Below are 20474 nucleotides of genomic sequence, written 5' to 3'. Positions count from 1 at the left end.
GGCCGATAGGCCTCCATCAATCCGTCCTGACTCTACGGTTTTTAATTCGCCATTAACCACCGCCCACCCCATTCGGGGCAGCCCATCTATATACTTGTGTGAACCATCTACGTACAACGTCTCTTCCGCTGTCGCTAAAGGGGTGTCTTTTATCCTATCTTCTTCCAGGTTCATATCTACGTCCCCACAGTTGTGGGGCTCCCCAGTATTCCTTCTGCCGGGTTCTCCCGTGTCTCTAACAATGGTTACTGCTTTACTCGGGAGGGAGGAGGACGGCCTCCCACTTGGCACGTCTCATGTTCGAGACGGATCTTAATTTCCCGGTATTCAGCATCTCTACCAGAATGTGTTTAGTGTGCAATATAATGTTTCCTGTCATTACTATCGGCTCACTAACCTTTACTGCCCAAGCCGCACAATCCAATGCAGCTATGCACCGGGAGAGCCCTGTGACTACCGGTCCCTCCGCTGTGGAATAGTAGGCGACGGGCCTTCTTTTATCCCCATGATCCTGTGTAACCACTGCTGTGTAAAACCCTTCTTCATTGTTGCAATGTATGTGGAAGTCCTTACTCATATCTGGCAGTCCTAGCCCTGGGGCTGATACTAGCTCAGACTTTAGTTGAGTATAAGCTTCCTCTTGTTCCGGTCCCCAATCTATCGGTTCCAATGCGGGTTTACCCCCTTTCACTAATCTTTGTATAGGTTCTGCTAATTTAGCGAACCCCGAGATAAAATTTCGACTGTAATTAAAGAGCCCCAGTACCTTCCTGACTCCGTGTACTGTTACGGGTCTCGGCATGCCCTGGACAGCGTGTTTCCTGTCCTGTGGCATTTCTTTAAGTCCTTGGGAGATTAGATGTCCCAGGTATAGGACCTGAGTTTTTCCTATCTGTGCTTTTTTAGGGCTTACCTTGAGGCCAGCCATCTCTAGGGCCCTTAGTACTAAATATAGGGTTGCCAGATGGTCTGCCTTCGTTGCCGAGGCTATTAGTATGTCGTCGACGTACTGCAAAATAGTGCTTCCTTTAGGTACTTCTATCTGTTTTAGGATATCACTCATGACGCGGTGAAAAATAGCTGGGCTATTATGGAATCCCTGTGGCAATCGGGTCCACGTATATTGTTTATCCCCTACTGTGAATGCAAATTTCTCTTGTGATTCCAGATCTAATGGGAGTGCCCAAAATCCGTTAGCTATGTCTAATCTTCTGTTCAGGGGATAGCCCATTCAAAATTGTTGAGGGGCTGGCAACGATGGGGTGTAATTTAGGAGTGACCCTGTTGAGGGCCGTATAGTCTATAATCAACCTATAGCTCCCATCAGGTTTCTCTACTGGCCATGTGGGGGAATTAGTAGTGCTCGTGGTTTCCCTCAGGATACCCCTTTCTACTAGCCCCTTCACTATGTCCACGACTGCCTTCCTGGCATCCGCCTTTATTGGGTACTGGCGGTGGGATTAGCCAATGTCCCGCCCCGACTCACAAGAGCCATCTCGGCTATTTCAACGTCCCCCTCACCTGCAGGGGCTGTTGGTTCTGCACTGTAATATGGGGAAAGGGAAGTGGTGTCTGGACAAGTCCCCATTCGCCCCCCCTCGTATACCTTACACTCTAATTCCTTTATAATCTTTGCTTGACATTTTGCCTTTGTCTCTAGTTCCGTAACCATCTGTACTTTGTCTTGTGCAACTTTCTTTATTACGTTTACTTGTTCAATGAGTCCTGCTAGTTGGTGTACTAATAACACTCCTGCCTTCTTGGTTTTATTCTTTGTCTGTTTAGTCAACCAGCTTCTCTGGAGTTCTAAAGTCTGTGACACATCCCACCCATCTTTCTGCATCTTCTTAATTAACGACTGTCGGTTTGTCATATAAGAATATGTGAGGGAGCCCGAAGGTCCCCTCTTAACTTCCTCACCTGACATCGCCGCTGCTTCACCAATCGTTCCTTCGTGTCTGGAGATCTGTTCCTTAGAGAGCCCCCCTATTCTTTCCTTCCGAGAATACCCGAGCTTCTTGTCGCACTTTATGCCAGCGTTCTCAGAGGTCCGGGTTTGTCTTTCTCTCAAAACTGCCCGGACGTGTAACGCTTGCTTGTTGGACAGGGTTTCTACCCCTCCCCGGTGTCTGTTTACCTGATCAGGGTCCTACACCACCGACACTAATAATCTCCTAGTTCACTTAGCAACATGATATAATGCAGAAAAATGTTAACCATACTCGACTAGTATCACGACTTTAGAACACGTTGGAGTCTCGAGTCTCGGCACCTACTTCATGGTCCTGGCCTTCGCGTGGGGCATTTGCCCTCTTAACAACCGGCCTGAGGCTAGGTGTCTGAGACAAGTGTCCTCCTGATCCGAGGTTTTTCTTAGTTACTATTACACAAATACAAATACACACATACAAATCAAGTAGTGTCTCTTACCCACTCAGTCTGTGTCCCAGATTCGTTTTGGTGCCGCTTCGCTGTTCAGTCACCTTGTCGAGTGTCTCTGATTTATGGGCGGTCAAAAATCTGACTACTCACCCTGGTCACTGATTCGAACGACTGTTCAGCTCTGTGGCACCCTGCTCGCAGCGTCAATTTGTTGTAGGAAAAATGATTCCTCGGAAACTAGACTTTGAGTAAGAGAGACAACTTTATTAAATGACAGAGCTCTGGGAGAAACGTCTGCAACCACGCGGTCTGCGAGAGCACCTTCTCCCCGATTGTAGTACGTGCCGAGCTTATATACAATTCCAAGAAGTTGGTTTTAGATCATTTACATTCATCCAATCAATTCGTTTATTAGCGCATATCGTTATTTTCCTCCAGTCAGGAGTTTACACACTTGCGTTGCCAATTCTGCCTCTTCAGGTCTTCGTTCCGTCTTGTTCCCCGGCGGAATGTGATTAGTTCGATAATAGGATACAAGTGATTAGTTCGATGATAGGATACCAGTGAACCTTGTTAATCCTCAGTGATTCAATTAGTCCCAGTCAGGACACGAGATGAACTTTGTTCCAGCCATGCGTAAACGTGGCATGTCTCACTGTGCAGTGATTCAATTAGTCCCAGTCAGCGAATTTGTTTTGTGTCTTTTCCAGCAAAATCTTGTCCAGCAAAATTTTATTCTAACACTGGTGACGTCACACTTGGATTACTTTTTACCTCTCTCCTTCCCTCTGAGGTCCGAGACTGGAGACTGGTACGCCTTACCTGGGTCTCTGAAGCCTTTTTAAGCTTCCCGCTCGCGCCTCCCGCTGATACCCGCGGTCTGAGGCCTTACCTGGGTCTCTGAAGCCTTTTCAAGCTTCCCGCTCGCGCCTCCCGCCGATACCCGCGGTCTGAGGCCTTACCTGGGTCTCTGAAGCCTTTTTAAGCTTCCTGCTCGCGCCTCCTGCCGATACCCGCGGTCCAATATAATTGGGAGCGGAAACCATTACGAGTCAATCACCATTTTCATTACAATGACATTGTGCATCATGCGTTATATGAAAGGGAAAATGTTTGCTAATCATTTTATTGCAACAATACTCCATTAGCTCCTCACATAAATGTTTTTACATCAACCCCCCTCCTCCCAGAAATGGAAACAGGATGCTTTAGGCATAATTTTAATCTCATTTGTACCTTAAATATAGGTAACAATCCTTTTGTTCATTTTAGCAATTTGTGAATACAAAAGAGAATCTCATTTTGTACGAACGCTTTTTTGCTAAAACTGAATTTCACCCCCTTAGAGTTTAATCTCGGCTTTAACAACCCCCTTCCCCCAAATTAAATGTTGTCTGTATCTATATGGAAAGCTAGTGCTAGAAATCTTTTATGTTGCCGGTTATTAATATTTTATTTCAATTACGGATATTGTTTTCTCGGCAGTTTTTGTGGAAAATTTGCAAAATGATCTTAAAATAGGAGAAAGAGACCTTGGGGTAGAAATACGTTTTAGGCAGTAATACAAAACGGGCAACAGCAAATTGGCAAGCCATGTTACACTCTGCCCGATTTTCTTTCCACAGATGCAAAACGAGTTGCCGATTCGCTATCATCTGTTTTGCGCTACCACCCAAGACGAATTTCTACCCCGTCATCTATTTTCATTTATACAACAAATGGAGGGACACAAGGGGAGTAACTCAAGCCCTTGAGATAGCATAGAGAAAAGCAAGACTGATTTCCAGATTTCGAGGACCAAGTCATGTGGAAATGCTAGGAAAAATTGTTTTTTTTTTTCCATTGTTGAAAGGAGGTGACTCCACAGCGGCAAATTAGTTAGTAAACATTAAGAGAAAATAGTAAATTCCAGCATGAAGTTCAGGCTAAACCAATAGTAGAACACATATTTTACAATATAGAGAAACCTTGCCCCAGCTGAATGCTAAGTGTTTAGTACAGATTCAGAAGACAGCACCGTGAAACAACTATATCACCTGATTCACGGAACGGGGGAAGGCTACACCGTGGGTGATTGTTTATGGAGTTGGAACCCAGCAACAGATTAAGCAGTTTGCAGATGATACAAAAATTGGCCGTGTGGTTGATAGTGAGGAAGAAAGCTGTAGACCGCAGGAAGATAGAACATAAGACGTAAGAGCAGTAGTAGGTCATTTGGCCCCTTGTTGCATGTCTGCAAGACTACCCCTTCCCACCCCTGCTGTGTGCCTACAAACAAACCTCCATTGATTTTTAACCTCTTCTAAAAGGTGTAGGATCCTTCCCTCCCCTTGGGGATCTGTTCTCTCGCTGAACTCCCCAGTTAATATGGCCGATTGCTTTCCGCCATTCAATAAGATCATGGCAGTTCTGATCTTGGCCTCAACTCCACGAGTCCAGTATCAATGGACTGGCCAGAAAAGTGGCAAATGGAATTCAATCTGGAGAAGTGTGAGGTAATGCATTTGGGGAGGGCTAATAAGGCAAGGCTGAGAAGTGTAGAGGAACAGAGGGACCTTGGAGTGCATGTCCACAGATCCCTGAAGGTAGCAGGATAGGTAAGATAAGGTGGTTAAGGCAGCATACGGGCTACTTTCCTTTATTAGCCGAGGCATAGGATATAAGAGCAGGGAGGTTATGCTTGAACTGTATAAAACACTAGTTAGGCCACAGCTAGAGTACTGTGTACAGTTCTGGTCACATTACAGGAAAGATGTGACTGCACCAGAGAGGGTAGAGGAGATTTATGAGGATGTTGCCAGGACTGGAGAATTTTAGCTATGAGGAAAGATTGGATAGGCTGGAGTTGTTTTCTTTGGAACAGAGGAGGCTGGGGGGAGACTTGATTGATGTGAATAAAATTATGAGGGGCCTAGATAGAGTGGATAGGAAGGACCTATTTCCCCTAGCAGATTTAAAGCAATTAGTAGAAGGATTAGAGGAGAGTTGAGGAGAACTTTTTTCCACTTGGATACGCACTTGAAGTGCTGTAACCTACAAGGCTGTGGACCAAGAGCTGGAAAGTGGGATTAGGCTGGATAGCTCTTTTTCAGCTAGCAGACATGATGGGCTGAATGGCCTTCCTTCTGTGCCATAAATTTTAATGATTCTATAAGCAGATGGTAGACAAATGGGTGCAGCTAGTGAAATATCAAAAACTGTCAGCTACTCCTGATTTACATAGAGACATAGAAGCTAGGAGCAGGAGTAGGTCATTCAGCCCCTCGAGCCTGCTCCGCCATTCAATGAGATCATGGCTGATCATCCAAATTCAGTACCCTGTTCCTGCCTTTCCTCCATATCCCTTGATCCCTTTAGCCTTAAGAAATATATCCAACTCCTTCTTGAATATATTTAATGAATTGGCCTCTACTGCCTTCTTTGGCAGAGAATTCCACAGGTTCACCACTCTCGGTGAAGAAATTCCTCATCTCTGTCCTAAATGGCTTACCCCTTATCCTTAGACTGTGACCCCTGGTTCTGGACTCCCCGACCATCAGGAACATCCTTCCAGCATCTAGTCTGTCTAGTCCTGTTAGAATTTTATAAGTTTTGATGAGATCCCCTCTCATTCTTCTAAACTCCAGCGAATACAAGCCCAATCGACCCAATCTCTCCTCATATGTCATTCCTGCCATCCCAGGTATCAGCCTGGTGAATCTTCGCTGCACTCCTTCCATGGCAAGAACATCCTTCCTCAGATAAGGCGACCAAAACTGCACACAAGATGTGGCCTCACCAAGGCCCTGTACAACTGCAATAAGACATCCTTGTTCCTGTATTCAAACCCTCTCACTACGAAGGCCAACATACCATTTGCCTTCTTAACCACCTGCATGCTTACTTTCAGCGACTGGTGCACAAGGACACCCAGGTCTCGTTGCACTTCCCCTTCTCCCAATCTATCGCCATTTAGATAATAATCTGCCTTCCTGTTTTTGACACCAAAGTGGATAATCTCGCATTTATCCACGTTATATTGCATCTGTCATGCTTCTGCCCAATCGCCCAACCTGTCCAAGTCATACTGGATGTTTCAGTATGTTTCCAGCCCAAATGTTCTGATTAAATATAGCACATGGCTGACATGCATTAATAGGGGTGATTCTGCAATCTGGCCCTTCCAGGAAGAGCTCACCTGAGGCAGTCTACGCTGTGCAGCCAGGATATTCTGTCCACAACATGATTACGCATATTACAGGTGCTTCTACAATTCGACTGGGAGTGCCAGCTTGTGGAATCACTCCAAATTTGTAATCATATTCCCAACATTTTAAAACTACTTTTAAGTGACCATCTTACATTCTAACCTTCATATGTACACACATCACAGAATATTTAAATGTATTATTTTTCCCCATTTAACATAATTCGAGACATCTTGGGATTAATACTGCATGTTGAGATATTCACTAATCACATTATTGTTAGGATAAATGGATTTAAGACCATAGCATGGCTCCAGAATAATTCCATTAAGGTTTCATGTCATTATAGCACAAGGCTGCAAGTAACAATCTGTATCTTTTACTTTATTCCCTAGAACCAATACATAAACATTGCTTTCACTCTTTCAAATGTATTTGCACATTTTGTTTACTTTACAATGACTTACCTGCAAATTACTCCCAAAAACAGGTTCCCATGGTTGGACTGACCTGCATTGTGTTTTAAGGAACCCAATAATAAGACACCATAACAGTTCCCATGTAGAACGACTGTGGACCCCAAACGTGTTAGTGCATTCCCACTTTTGTGAAAGTCCATCTGAAATGGTTAATGAACACTGAAATGAGCATTGCAATTAAACTCAACTACCAGTCCCTTTCCAATGGGTCAGACTTAAAATACCATCTACAGTGGACGTGTATTGGGAGTCATCCCATGCCTGATACACAAGAGATAGGAAATCACCAGAGCAAATAAAAGTGACATGCTGTAATTGCATGAAGGTACAGCAGATGGCAAAAATATATCCCACCTCTAGTGGGCAACTAGGGTCACGAGTAATCCAGAAGAGCAAATTTCTACATCGGCCATTCAAATTTTCTTAGCTTTGGAAAATTAACATTAGTTTCAGGAAAACAACATTTGTGCTGTAAAGCAGATTTTGACAAGGTTGCAAACGAGGGTGACAGATTTCTGTGCTATACATTTCATTAAAATGTATAGCACAGCAGCGTGATATTTTCTCCACTTTCTATCCTCTGACAAGGACTTATTTCTGCTCACTTATGCTACAAGTTCTTGTTCACTGGCAAACGATGTTCAGATTTTCTCAACTAATGTTATTTGGGGCTCTTAGCAGCCAATAGAAAGCGGTCTTAGTCTGTATTCTCTGGACTGAATTTGAAACCATGTAGCAGTGGTAAAAGGACTGTTCCAATCTACAGTGACACTCAGTCCACCTTTAGAGAAGATCTTCATCGCTGGTTTCTGGACTGAAACCTAAAGGGTCTGGATAAAAGGAACAAGTGTTCTAACATACTGATACAATTCCAAGAGATACACTTTGTTATCTGACCCTCAATGTATTGTAAAACACATCTATAACCCGTTGGATTAACGCATCATTCGTGTTTAGATGAGAGTCCCGTCTCCCTTGTCAAGTGAATGCAAGAGATCCCATGAAGCTACTCAAAAAAGAACAGGGGATTTCTCCTACTATTCAGACCTACATTTATCCCTCAACCAACACAACCAAAAACAGATTAACTGGTCATTTCTCATTGCTGGTTGTGGGACCTTGCGACGTGCACATTTTTCAACATTACAGCAGTAACTACACATCGAAAAGTACTTCACTGTTAAATGCTTTGGGACATGCGGAGGTCATGAAATATAAATGCAAGTTCTTTCTTTCTTAATGGTCCTTGAAGATTGATTTTATAAACAGATGTTATCCCAATACAGCTTTAAGTCCGAGCACGTAGTCTTGGAGTTGATTATGATTATTACAGACAGTGGTATCTGAATGTAGCTTCTCTATTACACAGATTTCTCTATGGTGAAAAGGTTATGGGTCAGTCTGTTTTCACTGATCTGCAGTAACAATTTGGGTAAAAAAATTTTGGGGGGGGGGGAAAAAAAAAAATCACACATTTATAAGTGAAGCTTTATTTCACAATAGAAAACCAATAGGCTACAGTCATTTCTTGTCGAGCTTTTACTAGTGGGCTTTCCATATTACTTCTGAGACCAGAATATATGCCATATTTGTAGAACTTCCAGAAAGTTCTAGAAGCACAAGTAAACAAGTTACAAGAACACAAAGACAGCTTGGAGTTACATTAAGGTGGTACTGGTTTTTGTACAGAAAGTAGCACACAGCATATATATTACAAAAAGTTTAAAAGATGTGAAATGAAATAGGACTGTAACAAAGCTTTCAGAGCCTCAAAGCTTTGGTAGAGTTCTGGCTGCTTTTCATCAGTTCATTGCTTTAATTATGCCAAACGTATGATTAGTGAGGCCCTTTTCTTAGGTTTTCTTTGTCTCTAGTCAGAATGGATGACTCAAAGCTCTGGTAAATTTTCAGTTTCTTTTAAATAAGCATGCAAAGTTTTGAAACTCACAAATAGCAATTGTTACAGTCCAAAGATTTTTCTTAAATTCTCAGACTGTTGCAACATCCGCCACTTTTTACATTATAACAGGAGCCCACATTACCACATTTGTCATTAAATTAAAAACAAAAAATAAACGAAAATACTAGATTTGTTTAAAATGGTTTCAGACATTGTAGCAGCATCACCAGTAATATTCCACAGCTGAATCATCTGGGATTTACTCCCTCCACAAGATATTGTTGTGTTTACAAAGTGCCAAAATCACAGGACTCCAGCAGCAAGTTATATTGCTTCCATAAAGCTTTAATTACAACACAAAACATGTACACAAATTACTTGCAAGTCAGGGACAGCTGATGCCAGAACATCCCTGACACATTTCCCTCTATTAATTGACCCAATCCTATGGCAGGAAGTCCTTTTTTAAAAAAAAGCCTCATAATATGGCTACACACGAGTGCATGTATTCTTTTCTCCTCTTGAATCCTGCAGTGCAGACAGAAGCCCATTTGCTGCTTTAAAAAAAAGTCCTTCACGCTAGAATGCATTTTTACAGAAGAAAACGGTGCAAACGTGTTGAGGATGCAGGAAGCATGCTATTAAGGAGTGACATTTCAATGTACTGTAATTACTCAGCTTCAGTACTCGGCTGCATATTCTGTGCCATGAAGACCCCTGCACAGTAATGTGAACTCCTTAACAATGTCCTTTACTCGCCTCTTATTCACCCGGTCTCTGTAAAACAGCAAAAGTTAAACTTAAATTTTTCATTTTACAGCAATATACTAAAAACATAGGTCCATCAATCTATAATATTAAATTCCTCATGACTATGCAAATTTGCTGTCACACTTTTACTTACCGGGTCATGAATGTTGGCACACAGTGTGACACTGCTTAAAATTAAGACCGATTTACATTACTTATAAGGGGCATACCGTTTACACCTCCTTATTAAATACTGACATTCAGTCCGACTACAATAGGTGGTGTTGCTACCTTTCATTTCTTGCCTCATCAACTTGCTTGAGCTTAGCCCACAGCCATTTTGCATAGTGCTCTCTTGCAGAGCTTAAAGAATGAAGAAAAGCATTTAGAGCCTATAAATCCTTTGTTTCTACTCACATTTTACAGTTTGGTGCCTTAAATGTGTTCTGGAGTTCTTTTTCCCCATGCTCTCTAGAAATGAAACAAAAAATGGGCGGGATACCTTTTAGCCTCTTGCTGCTTGCAGTTCGAGTCTTTAAGGAGCCTTTTAATTGTTTCTCTTGCTCAGATGTTCGATTTTATTCACATTTTGTTCTCCACATATATAATAAATAAATAATTGTTTCAAACCTTTCAATTTTGTTTATTTGCTCTTATTGTACAGGTTTGCACCTTCAGTGTACACAGGGTTTCCTGTTTTTCTGTGCTGTCGGGAAATCTTCCCTTCACCACAAGCAATGCTACAGGGCATCTATTAGTAACTATTATTTTCACAACAGCAAATACTCTCCATGTACACCATCTAAAAGCAAATCATCTTTCATTTTGTGTAGTATGCTTTGGGGAGCGGTAACCAAAGAAGCATTTCTGCGGAAAAGATGATTTCTTAGCACAAAGACCAAAAATTGTTAAAATACTTTTCTGCTGATGCCCTTTGTGAGGACTGTTTGCAGGTGTGAATGCTGCTCAGAAAATAGAGCAGGTCTCATTTCTGATGTACGAGAACAGTTTTAATAGTCTGAATCCACTTATCCAAGCACAAGTTCACTGCCCCATTGCTCTTCAACATGGCACCAATTGGCAGTAATGTGACAATTTGGTTCAAGATACACAAAAGAGGGCTTCTTTGGAGGCAGAAGCAGAGCTAGAATTAAAAAGAACTTCTGCACTTATAACTAACCTGGGAGCATTTATTGTTGTCACTTACTACTACTACCACCTGCACCACTACTACTAAATAGTCAAAGGGAGATAGAAGAGCAAATATGTAGGCAAATTTCTGAGAAGTGCAAAAACAATAGGGCAGTAATAGTAGAGGATTTCAAATACCTAATATTAACTGGGATAGGATCAGTGTAAAATGTATAGAGGGCGCAGAATTCTTAAAATGCATTCAGGAGAACTTTTTTAGCCAGTATGTAGCAAGTCCAACGAGAGAGAGGGCGGTTCCGGACTTAGTTTTAGGGAATGAAGCGGGGCAGGTGGAAGGGGTATCAGTGGGAGATCATTTTGGTGGTAGTGATCATAATTCCATTAGATTAGCGTAGTTATGGAAAAGGACAAAGATAGACCAGGAGTAAAAGTTCTCCACTGGGGAAAGTCCAATTTTACTAAGCTGAGATGTGATTTAGCAAAAGTGGACTGGAAACAGCTACTTGAAGGTAAATCAGTGTCAGAGCAGTGGGAGGCATTCAAGGAGGAGATAGTGAGGATTCAGAGCAAATATGTTCCCACAAAGAAAAAGGATGGGACTCCCAAATCTAGAGCCCTCTGTAAGTCAAGGGGCATAAAGGGTAAAATAAGGCAAAAAAGGGAAGCTTATGTTAGATACTGAGAGCTAAATACTGCAGAAAGCCTAGAGGAGTACAGAAAGTGCAGCGGTAAAATTAAAAAGGAAGTTAGGAAAGCAAAGAGAGGGCATGAAAAAATATTGGCAAGTAACCTCAAGGAAAATCCAAAGATGTTTTATAAATACATAAAGAGCAAGAGGATAACTAAGGAAAGCGTAGGGCCTATTAAAGACCAAAAAGGTAACCTGTGTGTGGAGGCAGAAGACATGGGTATGGTTCTTAATGAATACTTTGCAACTGTCTTCACAAAAGAGAGGGACAATGCAGACATTGTAGTTAAGGAGGAGGAGTGCGAGATATTAGATGAGATAAACAGTGAGAGGGGAAATATTAAGGGCTTTAGCATCTTTGAAAGCCATCAGGCCCGGATGAAATGTATCCCAGGCTGTTAAGAGAAGCATGGGAGGAAATAGCAGAGGCTCTGACCCTCATTTTCCAATCCTCTCTGGCTACAGGTGTACTGGAGGACTGCTAATGTTGGTCTATCCTTTTCTCCCTTTTTAAACAATGGTACAAGTAATTACAGGCCAGTCAACCTAACCTTGGTGGTGGGCAAATTATTGGAAAAAATTCTGAGGGACAGTATTAATCATCATGGATAGCTCTTTTTAAGCCGGCAGACACGATGGGCCGAATGGCCTCATTCTATGCTGTAAACTTTTATGATTCTTCTATGATTTAGAAAGGCACGGATTAATCAAGGACAGTCAGCATGGATTTGTTAAGGGAAGGTCGTGTCTGAACTTGATTTAATTTTTGAGGAGGTAACAAGGAGGGTCGATGAGGGTAGCGCGTTTGATGTAGTCTATGTGGATTTTAGCAAGGCTTTAGACAAGGTCCCACATGGCAGACTGGTCAGAAAAGTAGAAGCCCATGGGATCCAAGGGAAAGAATCAAGTTGGATCCAAAATAGGCTCAGTGGCAGGAAGCAAAGGGTAATGGTCGGCAGGTGTTTTTGTGACTGGAAGGCCGATTCCAGTGGGGTTCCGCAGGGTTCAGTTCTAGGTTCCTTGCTTTTTGAGGTATATATCAATTATTTAGACTTCAATGTAGGGGGTATGATTAAGAAGTTTGCAGATGACACACAAATTGGCCGTGTGGTTGATAGTGAGGAAGTAAGCTGTAGATGAGGAAGAAAGCTACAGACTGCAGGAAGATATCAATGGACTGGTCAGGTGGGCAGAAAAGTGGCAAATGGAATTCAATCTGGAGAAGTGTGAGGTAATGCATTTGGGGAGGGCTAACAAGGCAAGGGAATACACAATAAATGGTAGGACACTGAGAAGTGTAGAGGGACAGAGGGACCTTGGAGTGCATGTCCACAGAACCCTGCAGGTAGCAGGACAGGTAGATAAGGTGTTTAACATGGAATACAGGATGTTTTCCTTTATTAGCTGAGGCATAGAATATAAGAGCAGAGAGGTTATGCTTGAACTGTATAAAATACAAGTTAGACCACAGCTAGAGTATTGCGTACAATTCTGGTTACCACATTACAGGAAAGATGTGATTGCACTAGAGAGGGTATAGAAGATTTACAAGGATGTTGCCAGGACTGGAGAATTTTAGCTATGAGGAAAGATTGGATAGGTTGGGGTTGTTTTCTTTGGAACGGAGGAGGCTGAAGGGAGATTTAATTGAGGTGCATAAAATTATGAGGGACCTAGATAGAGTGGATAGGAAGGACCTATTTCCCTTAGCAGAGAGGTCAATAACCAGGGGGTATAGATTTAAAGTAATTAGTAGAAGGATTAGAGGAGAGTTGAGGAGAACTTTTCCCACCCAGAGGACGGTGGTGGTCTGGAACTCACTGCCTGAAAGGGTGGTAGAGGCAGAGACCCTCATCACATTTAAAAAGTACTTGGATGTGCACTTGAAGTGCCGTGGCCTGCAGGGCTACGAACCACGAGCTGGAAGGTGGGATTAGGCTGGATAGCTCTTTTTCAGCCGGCACAGACACGATGGGACGAATGGCCTCCTTCTGTGCTGTAAATTTCTATGATTCTACTACTACAACAACAACTTGCATACGTATAGTGGCTTTAACACAGTAAAACATCTCAAGGCGCTTCACAGGAGCATTCTAACAAAATTTGACACCGAGCCATTAGGAGGTATTAGGATAGATGACCAAAATTTTGGTCCAAGAGGTAGGTTTTAACGAGCGTCTGAGAGGAGGAAAGAGAGGTAGCAAGGCAAAGAGGTTTAGGGAGGGAATTCCAAAATTTAGGGCTTTGGCAGCTAAAGGCGCGGCCGCCAATGGTGGAGTGATTAAAAATCGGATATATGCAAGAGCACAGATATCTTGGAGGGTTGTAGGGCTGAAGGAGGTTACAGAGATAGGATGGGGTGAGGCCACGGAGGGATTTGAAAACAAGGATGAGAAAGGCCATAGATTTAAGCTCTAGCCCAAACTTACATTCATACCTAGCACATTTGCATGCAAGGATCTACACCAAAATGGTGGGCAGAGTAATGCCAGTGAACAGGAATATCTATCATCCACTGCACACAGGGTGGTTTACACAGTGCTACTGGCAAAGCCATGCCAGGACAACAACACATTCCTCAAATTAAAGAGGCAGCTATGGTGGCAAACATCCATAAGGTGTGAATGGATTGACATTTACCAACATAGAAGGAATAAAAACTTTGGTTTTTCTATAACCATTTACAAAGTGAATTGCTGTTTTAAATACATTGGGCAGTTTAAAACAAAGTTAGTGTTACACTTTTCCAACTTTGTAATATAGTCTCGTCAGATCTCACTGAAGGTAATTGCTTTACAGCTAATGAAATAAATCCCCTGAAGTTGCATCATTTTGTTATATCTGCTTTTGGTAAAAATCCATGGGAAATATATAAGCAATCTTATCTCCACTAATTCTAATGAAAGCTAATAAGTAAAAAGAAATATACTAACTGAAAAAGCATATGGAAAACTGTAAAGATATTTGGGAAACCGTTTCCCAAATACATGGTGGATGGTACCACACTTTTTTTTAAAGTAAGAGTTAGCTTTGGCACATGCATTCTGAACATATATACCTTAAAATCTGTTGGCTAAATGTTTCTTTTTGTACTTGTGTAAGGCGGCTTGATGGGAAATTCTGTTGCTGCATCACTTCCTTTAACCAAATACTCAAGTAGGTAGTACAATGCTTGTTTAAAGCAAACAGTATCTCTGCAAAATGATCCATCAGACTCCTTGGGGCTTGTCCACCAATCGCCTAGCAAACATAAGCAATTAAGTTAATGTTAGCAGTGAAAGAATCAGAACTTTCATTAAGTTTAGAGCTCAGGTTTCATTTATAAGTGTTTATTACAGCACAGTATGCAGCAATACACTATACCAGCAAATAATTAGATGGAAAATAAAAATAGTGATGATTGGGGGTGGAGAAAGGGAGATGACATATCATTAGAACTATCCACCAGAGCATGGCTACAGAACAAAAAAGGATACAAGGTCCTGTGATGTGATCTGGTGACAGTTGCTATGGCAATGGTATTAAGTGTTCCTTCCACCCCCTCCAGGAAATACATATTCACAAATGTTACTTTACCTGATCTCATTGCTGGGTATCTCCCTACTGGTCAAGTTGGGGAGTTTGTTACCAAATGAACAACAAAGGAAGCTTGTACTTTTCTATGCCTTGAAGTATGGGTTAAAGGTCCAAGCTTGCTTGTCACTGAACTAATGAATCATGGAGATTTACAGCACAGGAGGAGGCCAGTTGGCACATTATGAAAGTGCTGGCTCTTTGCCAAAGCAATCAATTACTAATCCCACTGTCGTGCTGTTTGCTCATAGCCCCGTATCATCTCGAGAATGATTATTTTAAGATGTGGGCATCATTAGCAAGGACGTCCCTAGTTGCCCTTGAGAAGGTGGTGGTGAGCCTTCTCCTTGAACCATTGTAGTCCATGTGGTTAAAGGTGCCCCACAATGCTGTTAGGTAGGGAATTCCATGATTTTGACCCAGTGATGATGGATATTCCCATGCACAAGCTGCTTCTGTCCTTAGGAGGATGGAGTTCACAGGTTTTTTTAAAAATTTGCTTATAGGATCTGGGCGTCACTGGCAAAGCCAGCATTTATTGCCCATCCCTAATTGCCCTCGAGAAGGTGGTGGTGAGCCGCCTTCTTGAACTGCTGCAGTCCATGTGGTAAAGGTACTACCACAGTGCTGTTATGGAGGGAGTTCCAGGATTTTGACCCAGCGACGATGAAAGATCAGCGATATACTTCTAAGTCAAGATAGTGTGTAATTTGGAGGGGAACTTGGAGGTGGTGGTGTTCCCATGCGCCTGCTGCTCTTGTCCTTCTAGGTGGAAGAGGTCGCGGGTTTGGGAGGTGCTGCCGAAGAAGCCTTGGTGAGTTGCTGCAGTGCATCTTGTAGATGGTACACACTGCAGCCACGGTACGCCGGTGGCGGAGGGAGTGAATGTTTAAGGTGGTGGATGGGGTGCCAATCAAACAGGCTGCTTTGTCCTGGATGGGGTCGAGCTTCTTGAGTTTTGTTGGAGCGGCACTCATCCAGGCAAGTGGAGAGTATTCCATCACACTCCTTGCTTGTGCCTTGTAGATGGTGGAAAGGCTCTGGGGAGTCAGGAAGTGAGACACTCGTCGCAGAATACCTAGCTTCTGACCTGCTCTTGTTGCCACAGTATTTATGTGGCTGGTCCAGTTAAGTTTCTGGTCAATGGTGACCCCCCAGGATGTTGATGGTGGGGGATTTGGCAATGGTAATGCCGTTGAATGTCATGGGGAGGTGGTTAGACTCTCGCTTGCTGGAGATAGTCATTGCCTGGCACTTCTGTGGCGCGAATGTTACCTGCCACTTATCAGCCCAAGCCTGAACGTCATCCAGGTCTTGTTGCATGCGGGCAAGGACGGCTTCATTATCTGAGGAGTTGTGAATGGCGCTGAACATTGTGCAGTCATCAGCGAACATCCCCATTTCTGACCTTATGTTGGTGGGAAGGTCATTGATGAAGCAGCTGAAGATGATTGGGCCTAAGACACTGCCCTGAGGAACTCCTGCAGCGATGTCTTGGGGCTATGATGATTGGCCTTCAATCACCACAACCATCTTCCTTTGTGCTAGGTATGACTCCAGCCAGTGGAGCGTTTCCCCTGATTCCCATTGACTTTAGTTTTACTAGGGTTCCTTGATGCCAGACTCAGTCAAATGCTGCCTTGATGTCAAGGGCAGTCACTCTCACCTCGCCTCTGGAACTCAGCTCCTTTGTCCATGTTTGGACCAAGGCTGTAATGAGGTCGGGAGCGGAGTGGTCTTGGCGGAACCCAAACTGGGCATCAGTGAGCAGGTTATTGGTGAGTAAATGCTGCTTGATAGCACTGTCGATGACACCTTCCATGACTTTGCTGATGATCGAGAGTAGACTGATGGGGCGGTAATTGGCCACATTGGATTTGTCCTGCTTTTTGTGGACAGGACATACCTGGGCAATTTTCCACATTGTCGGATAGATGCCAGTGTTGTAGCTGTACTGGAACAGCTTGGCTAGAGGCGCAGCTGGTTCTGGAGCACAAGTCTTCAGCAGGATAGCCGGGCTGTTGTTGGGGCCCATAGCCTTCGCTGTATCCAGTGTGCTCAGCCATTTCTTGATATCACGCGGAGTGAATCGAATTGGCTGAAGACTGGCTTCTGTGATGGTGGGGACCTCGGGAGTAGGCCAATATGGATCATCCACTTGGCACTTCTGACAGAAGAGGGTTGCAAATGCTTCAGCCTTGTCTTTTGCACTCACGTGCTGGGCTCCACCAACATTGAGGATGGGGATATTCATGGAGCCTCCTCCTCCCATTAGTTGTTTAATAGTCCACCACCATTCACGACTGGATGTGGCAGGACTGCAGAGCTTTGGTCTGATCCATTGATTGTGGGATCGCTTAGCCCTGTCTATAGCATGCTGCTTCCGCTTTTTAGCATGCATGTAGTCCTGTGTTGCAGCTTCTCCAGGTTGGCACCTCATTTTTAGGTACGCCTGGTGCTGCTCCCGGCATGCTCTTCTACACTCCTTATTGAACCAGGGTTGGTCCCCTGGCTTGGTGGTAATGGTAGTGTGAGGGATATGCCAGGCCATGAGGTTACAGATTGTGGTGGAATACAATTCTGCTGCTGTTGATGGCCCACAGCGCCTCATGGATGCCCAGTTTTGAACTGCTAGATCTGTTCTGAATCTATCCCATTTAGCACAGTGGTAGTGCCACATTAACTTGATGGAGGGTGTCCTCAGTGTAAAGACGGGACTTTGTCTCCACAATGACTGTGCAGTGGTCTTCTTGTACGAGGCCCCTTGGGTCAGAGCGATCATAATATGATCGAGCTCTCAGTCGAGATGGAGAGTGAGGAAATTGAATCAGAGACTAAGGTCCAGAACTTAAATAAAGGGAATTACGAGGGTATGAGACGGGAATTGGGTAAGATTGATTGGGTGGTGTTTCTGGGGGGATTGACAGTGGATAGACAATGGCAAGCATTCAAAGATAGAATGGAAGAATTCCAGAACATGTTTATATCGGTTTGGCATAAAAATAAACCTAAAAAGGTGACTCAACCGTGGATAATGAGGGAAATTAGGGACAGCATAAAATCAAAAAAAAGGGCATATCAACTGGCAAAAAAAAGCACCAGACCGGAAGATTGGGGGCAGTACAGGATACAGCAAAAGAGGACAAAGGGATTAATCAGGAAGGGGAAAATAGAATACGAAAGTAAACTTGCAGCAAACATAAAGACAGACTGCAAAAGCTTTTATCGGTATATCAGGAGGAAAAGACTGGTAAAATCCCAAGTCGGTCCCTTGCAGTCCGATTCGGGAGAATATATAATGGAGAATAAGGAAATGGCAGACCAATTAAACTCATACTTTGGTTCTGTATTCACAAAGGAGGACACAAATAACCTCCCAGGAATATCGGCAAACATAGGGACTAATGAGAGGGAGGAGCTGACAGAAATTAGTATCTCTAGGGATATGGTGTTGGGTAAGTTGAGGGGACTGAAGGCCGACAAATCCCCGGGGCCTGATAAACTACATCCTAGGGTACTTAAGGAGGTGGCCCTGGAGATAGCAGATGCTCTAAGGATCATCTTCCGGAACTCCATTGACTCGGGAACAGTACCCGTGGATTGGAGGGTAGCTAATGTTACCCCAATATTTAAAAAGGGGGGTAGAGAGAAAGCAGGGAATTATAGACCAGTAAGCCTTACATCGGTTGTGGGCAAAATGCTAGAGTCCATTATTAAGGATAAAATAGCGGAGCACTTGACAAATGGGGAAAGGATCGGACAGAGTCAACATGGATTTACAAAGGGTAAATCGTGTTTGACTAATCTGCTGGAATTTTTTGAGGAGGTAACTGGTAGAATAGATGGGGGAGAGCCAGTGGATGTGGTGTACCTTGACTTCCAGAAAGCCTTCGATAAGGTTCCACACAAAAGATTATCATGCAAAATTAAGGCTCATGGGATTGGGGGCAAAGTATTAACGTGGATAGAGAACTGGCTGGCGGATAGAAAACAGAGAGTTGGAATAAACGGCTCGTTTTCGGAGTGGCAGGCAGTGACCAGCGGGGTGCAACAAGGATCTGTCCTGGGACCCCAGCTGTTCACAATATATATATAAATGATCTGGATCAGGGAATTGGATGCAATATTTCCAAATTCGCTGACGACACTAAACTAGGAGGAGGGGTGGGCTCTGATGAGGATGTCAGGAGGCTACAGTGCGATTTGGACAGGTTGGGGGAATGGGCGGATACGTGGCAGATGCACTATAATGTGGATAAATGCGAGGTTATCCACTTTGGGGGTAAAAACAGGAGGGTAGATTATTATCTAAATGGCAATAGATTGGGAGATGGGGAAGTGCAGAGGGACCTGGGTGTTCTTGTGCACCAGTCACTGAAGGAGAGCATGCAGGTGCAACAGGCGATTAAGAAGGCAAATGGTATGTTGGCCTTCATATCAAGGGGGTTCGAGTATAGGAATAGGGATACCTTACTACAGCTGTACAAGGTGCTGGTGAGACCGCATCTGGAGTATTGTGTACAGTTTTGGTCGCCCCATCTGCGGAAGGATGTTCTTGCCATGGAAAGAGTGCAACGGCGATTCACCAGGCTGATACCTGGAATGGCGGGAATGACCTACGATGAGAGATTAAATAGTTTGGGCTTGTACTCACTGGAGTTTAGAAGATTGAGAGGGGATCTCATCGAAACATATAAAATTATGGCAGGCCTGGACAGGCTGAATTCAGAGAGAATGTTTCCAATGGCAGGGGAGCACAGAACCAGGGGCCACAGTCTAAAAATAGCGGGCAAATCATTTAAAACAGAGATGAGGAAGAATTTCTTCACTCAAAGAGTGGTGAGCCTGTGGAATTCCCTGCCACAGAGGGCTGTGAAGGCTAATTCAATAAATATTTTCAAGAGAGAATTGGATATATTTCTGAAGGCTAAGGGGATTAAGGGTTACGGAGAAAAGGCGGGGACGGGGTACTGAACTGGTAAGATCAGCTATGATCTCAGACGAAGATCAGCCATGATCTCATTGAATGGCGGAGCAGGCTCGAAGGGCCGAATGGCCTACTCCTGTTCCTATCTCTATGTATCTATGTATCTATGCTACCAATGCTGTCATAGACAGGTGCATCTGCGACAGGTAGATTGGTGAGGACGCAGTCATGTAGGTATTACTCTCGTGTTGGTTCTCTCACCACCTGTCGCAAGCCCAGACTGGCAGTTATATCCTTCAGGACTCGGCCAGCTCGGTCAGTAGTGGTGCTACTGAACCACTCTTGGTGATGTACATTGAAGTCCCCCACCCAGAGTACATTCTGTGCCCTTGCTACTCTCAGTGCTTCTTCCAAGTGGTGTTCAACATGGAGGCGT

General features: G+C 43.6%; 1 protein-coding gene across 4 annotated transcripts in view; it reads right to left on the bottom strand.

Annotated features, from left to right (window-relative positions):
* Positions 1 to 8522: 8522 nt before the first annotated feature.
* ipo13b (importin 13b) overlaps positions 8523 to 20474 on the bottom strand; it is a 220332-nt gene continuing 208380 nt past the window's right edge. For 3 of the 4 annotated variants that reach the window (XM_085982980.1, XM_085982978.1, XM_085982979.1), the window contains 2 exons: positions 14597 to 14778; positions 8523 to 9725 (listed from right to left, as the gene is read on the bottom strand). In XM_085982980.1, the coding sequence (XP_085839106.1) occupies positions 9629 to 9725; positions 14597 to 14778 (279 nt within the window). In that variant the 3' untranslated portion in view covers positions 8523 to 9628. The remainder of the gene's footprint in view (positions 9726 to 14596; positions 14779 to 20474) is intronic. The other variant, XM_085982981.1, reaches the window with a different exon arrangement.

The sequence above is a fragment of the Somniosus microcephalus genome, chromosome 3 (genome assembly GCF_052327205.1).
Source record: "Somniosus microcephalus isolate GS21.2 chromosome 3, FLI_Smic_1.0, whole genome shotgun sequence".
Taxonomy (NCBI): Eukaryota; Metazoa; Chordata; class Chondrichthyes; order Squaliformes; family Somniosidae; genus Somniosus; species Somniosus microcephalus.
The sequence above is the reverse complement of the archived record's forward strand: the minus strand, read 5'-3'. Positions and strand labels throughout refer to the sequence as shown.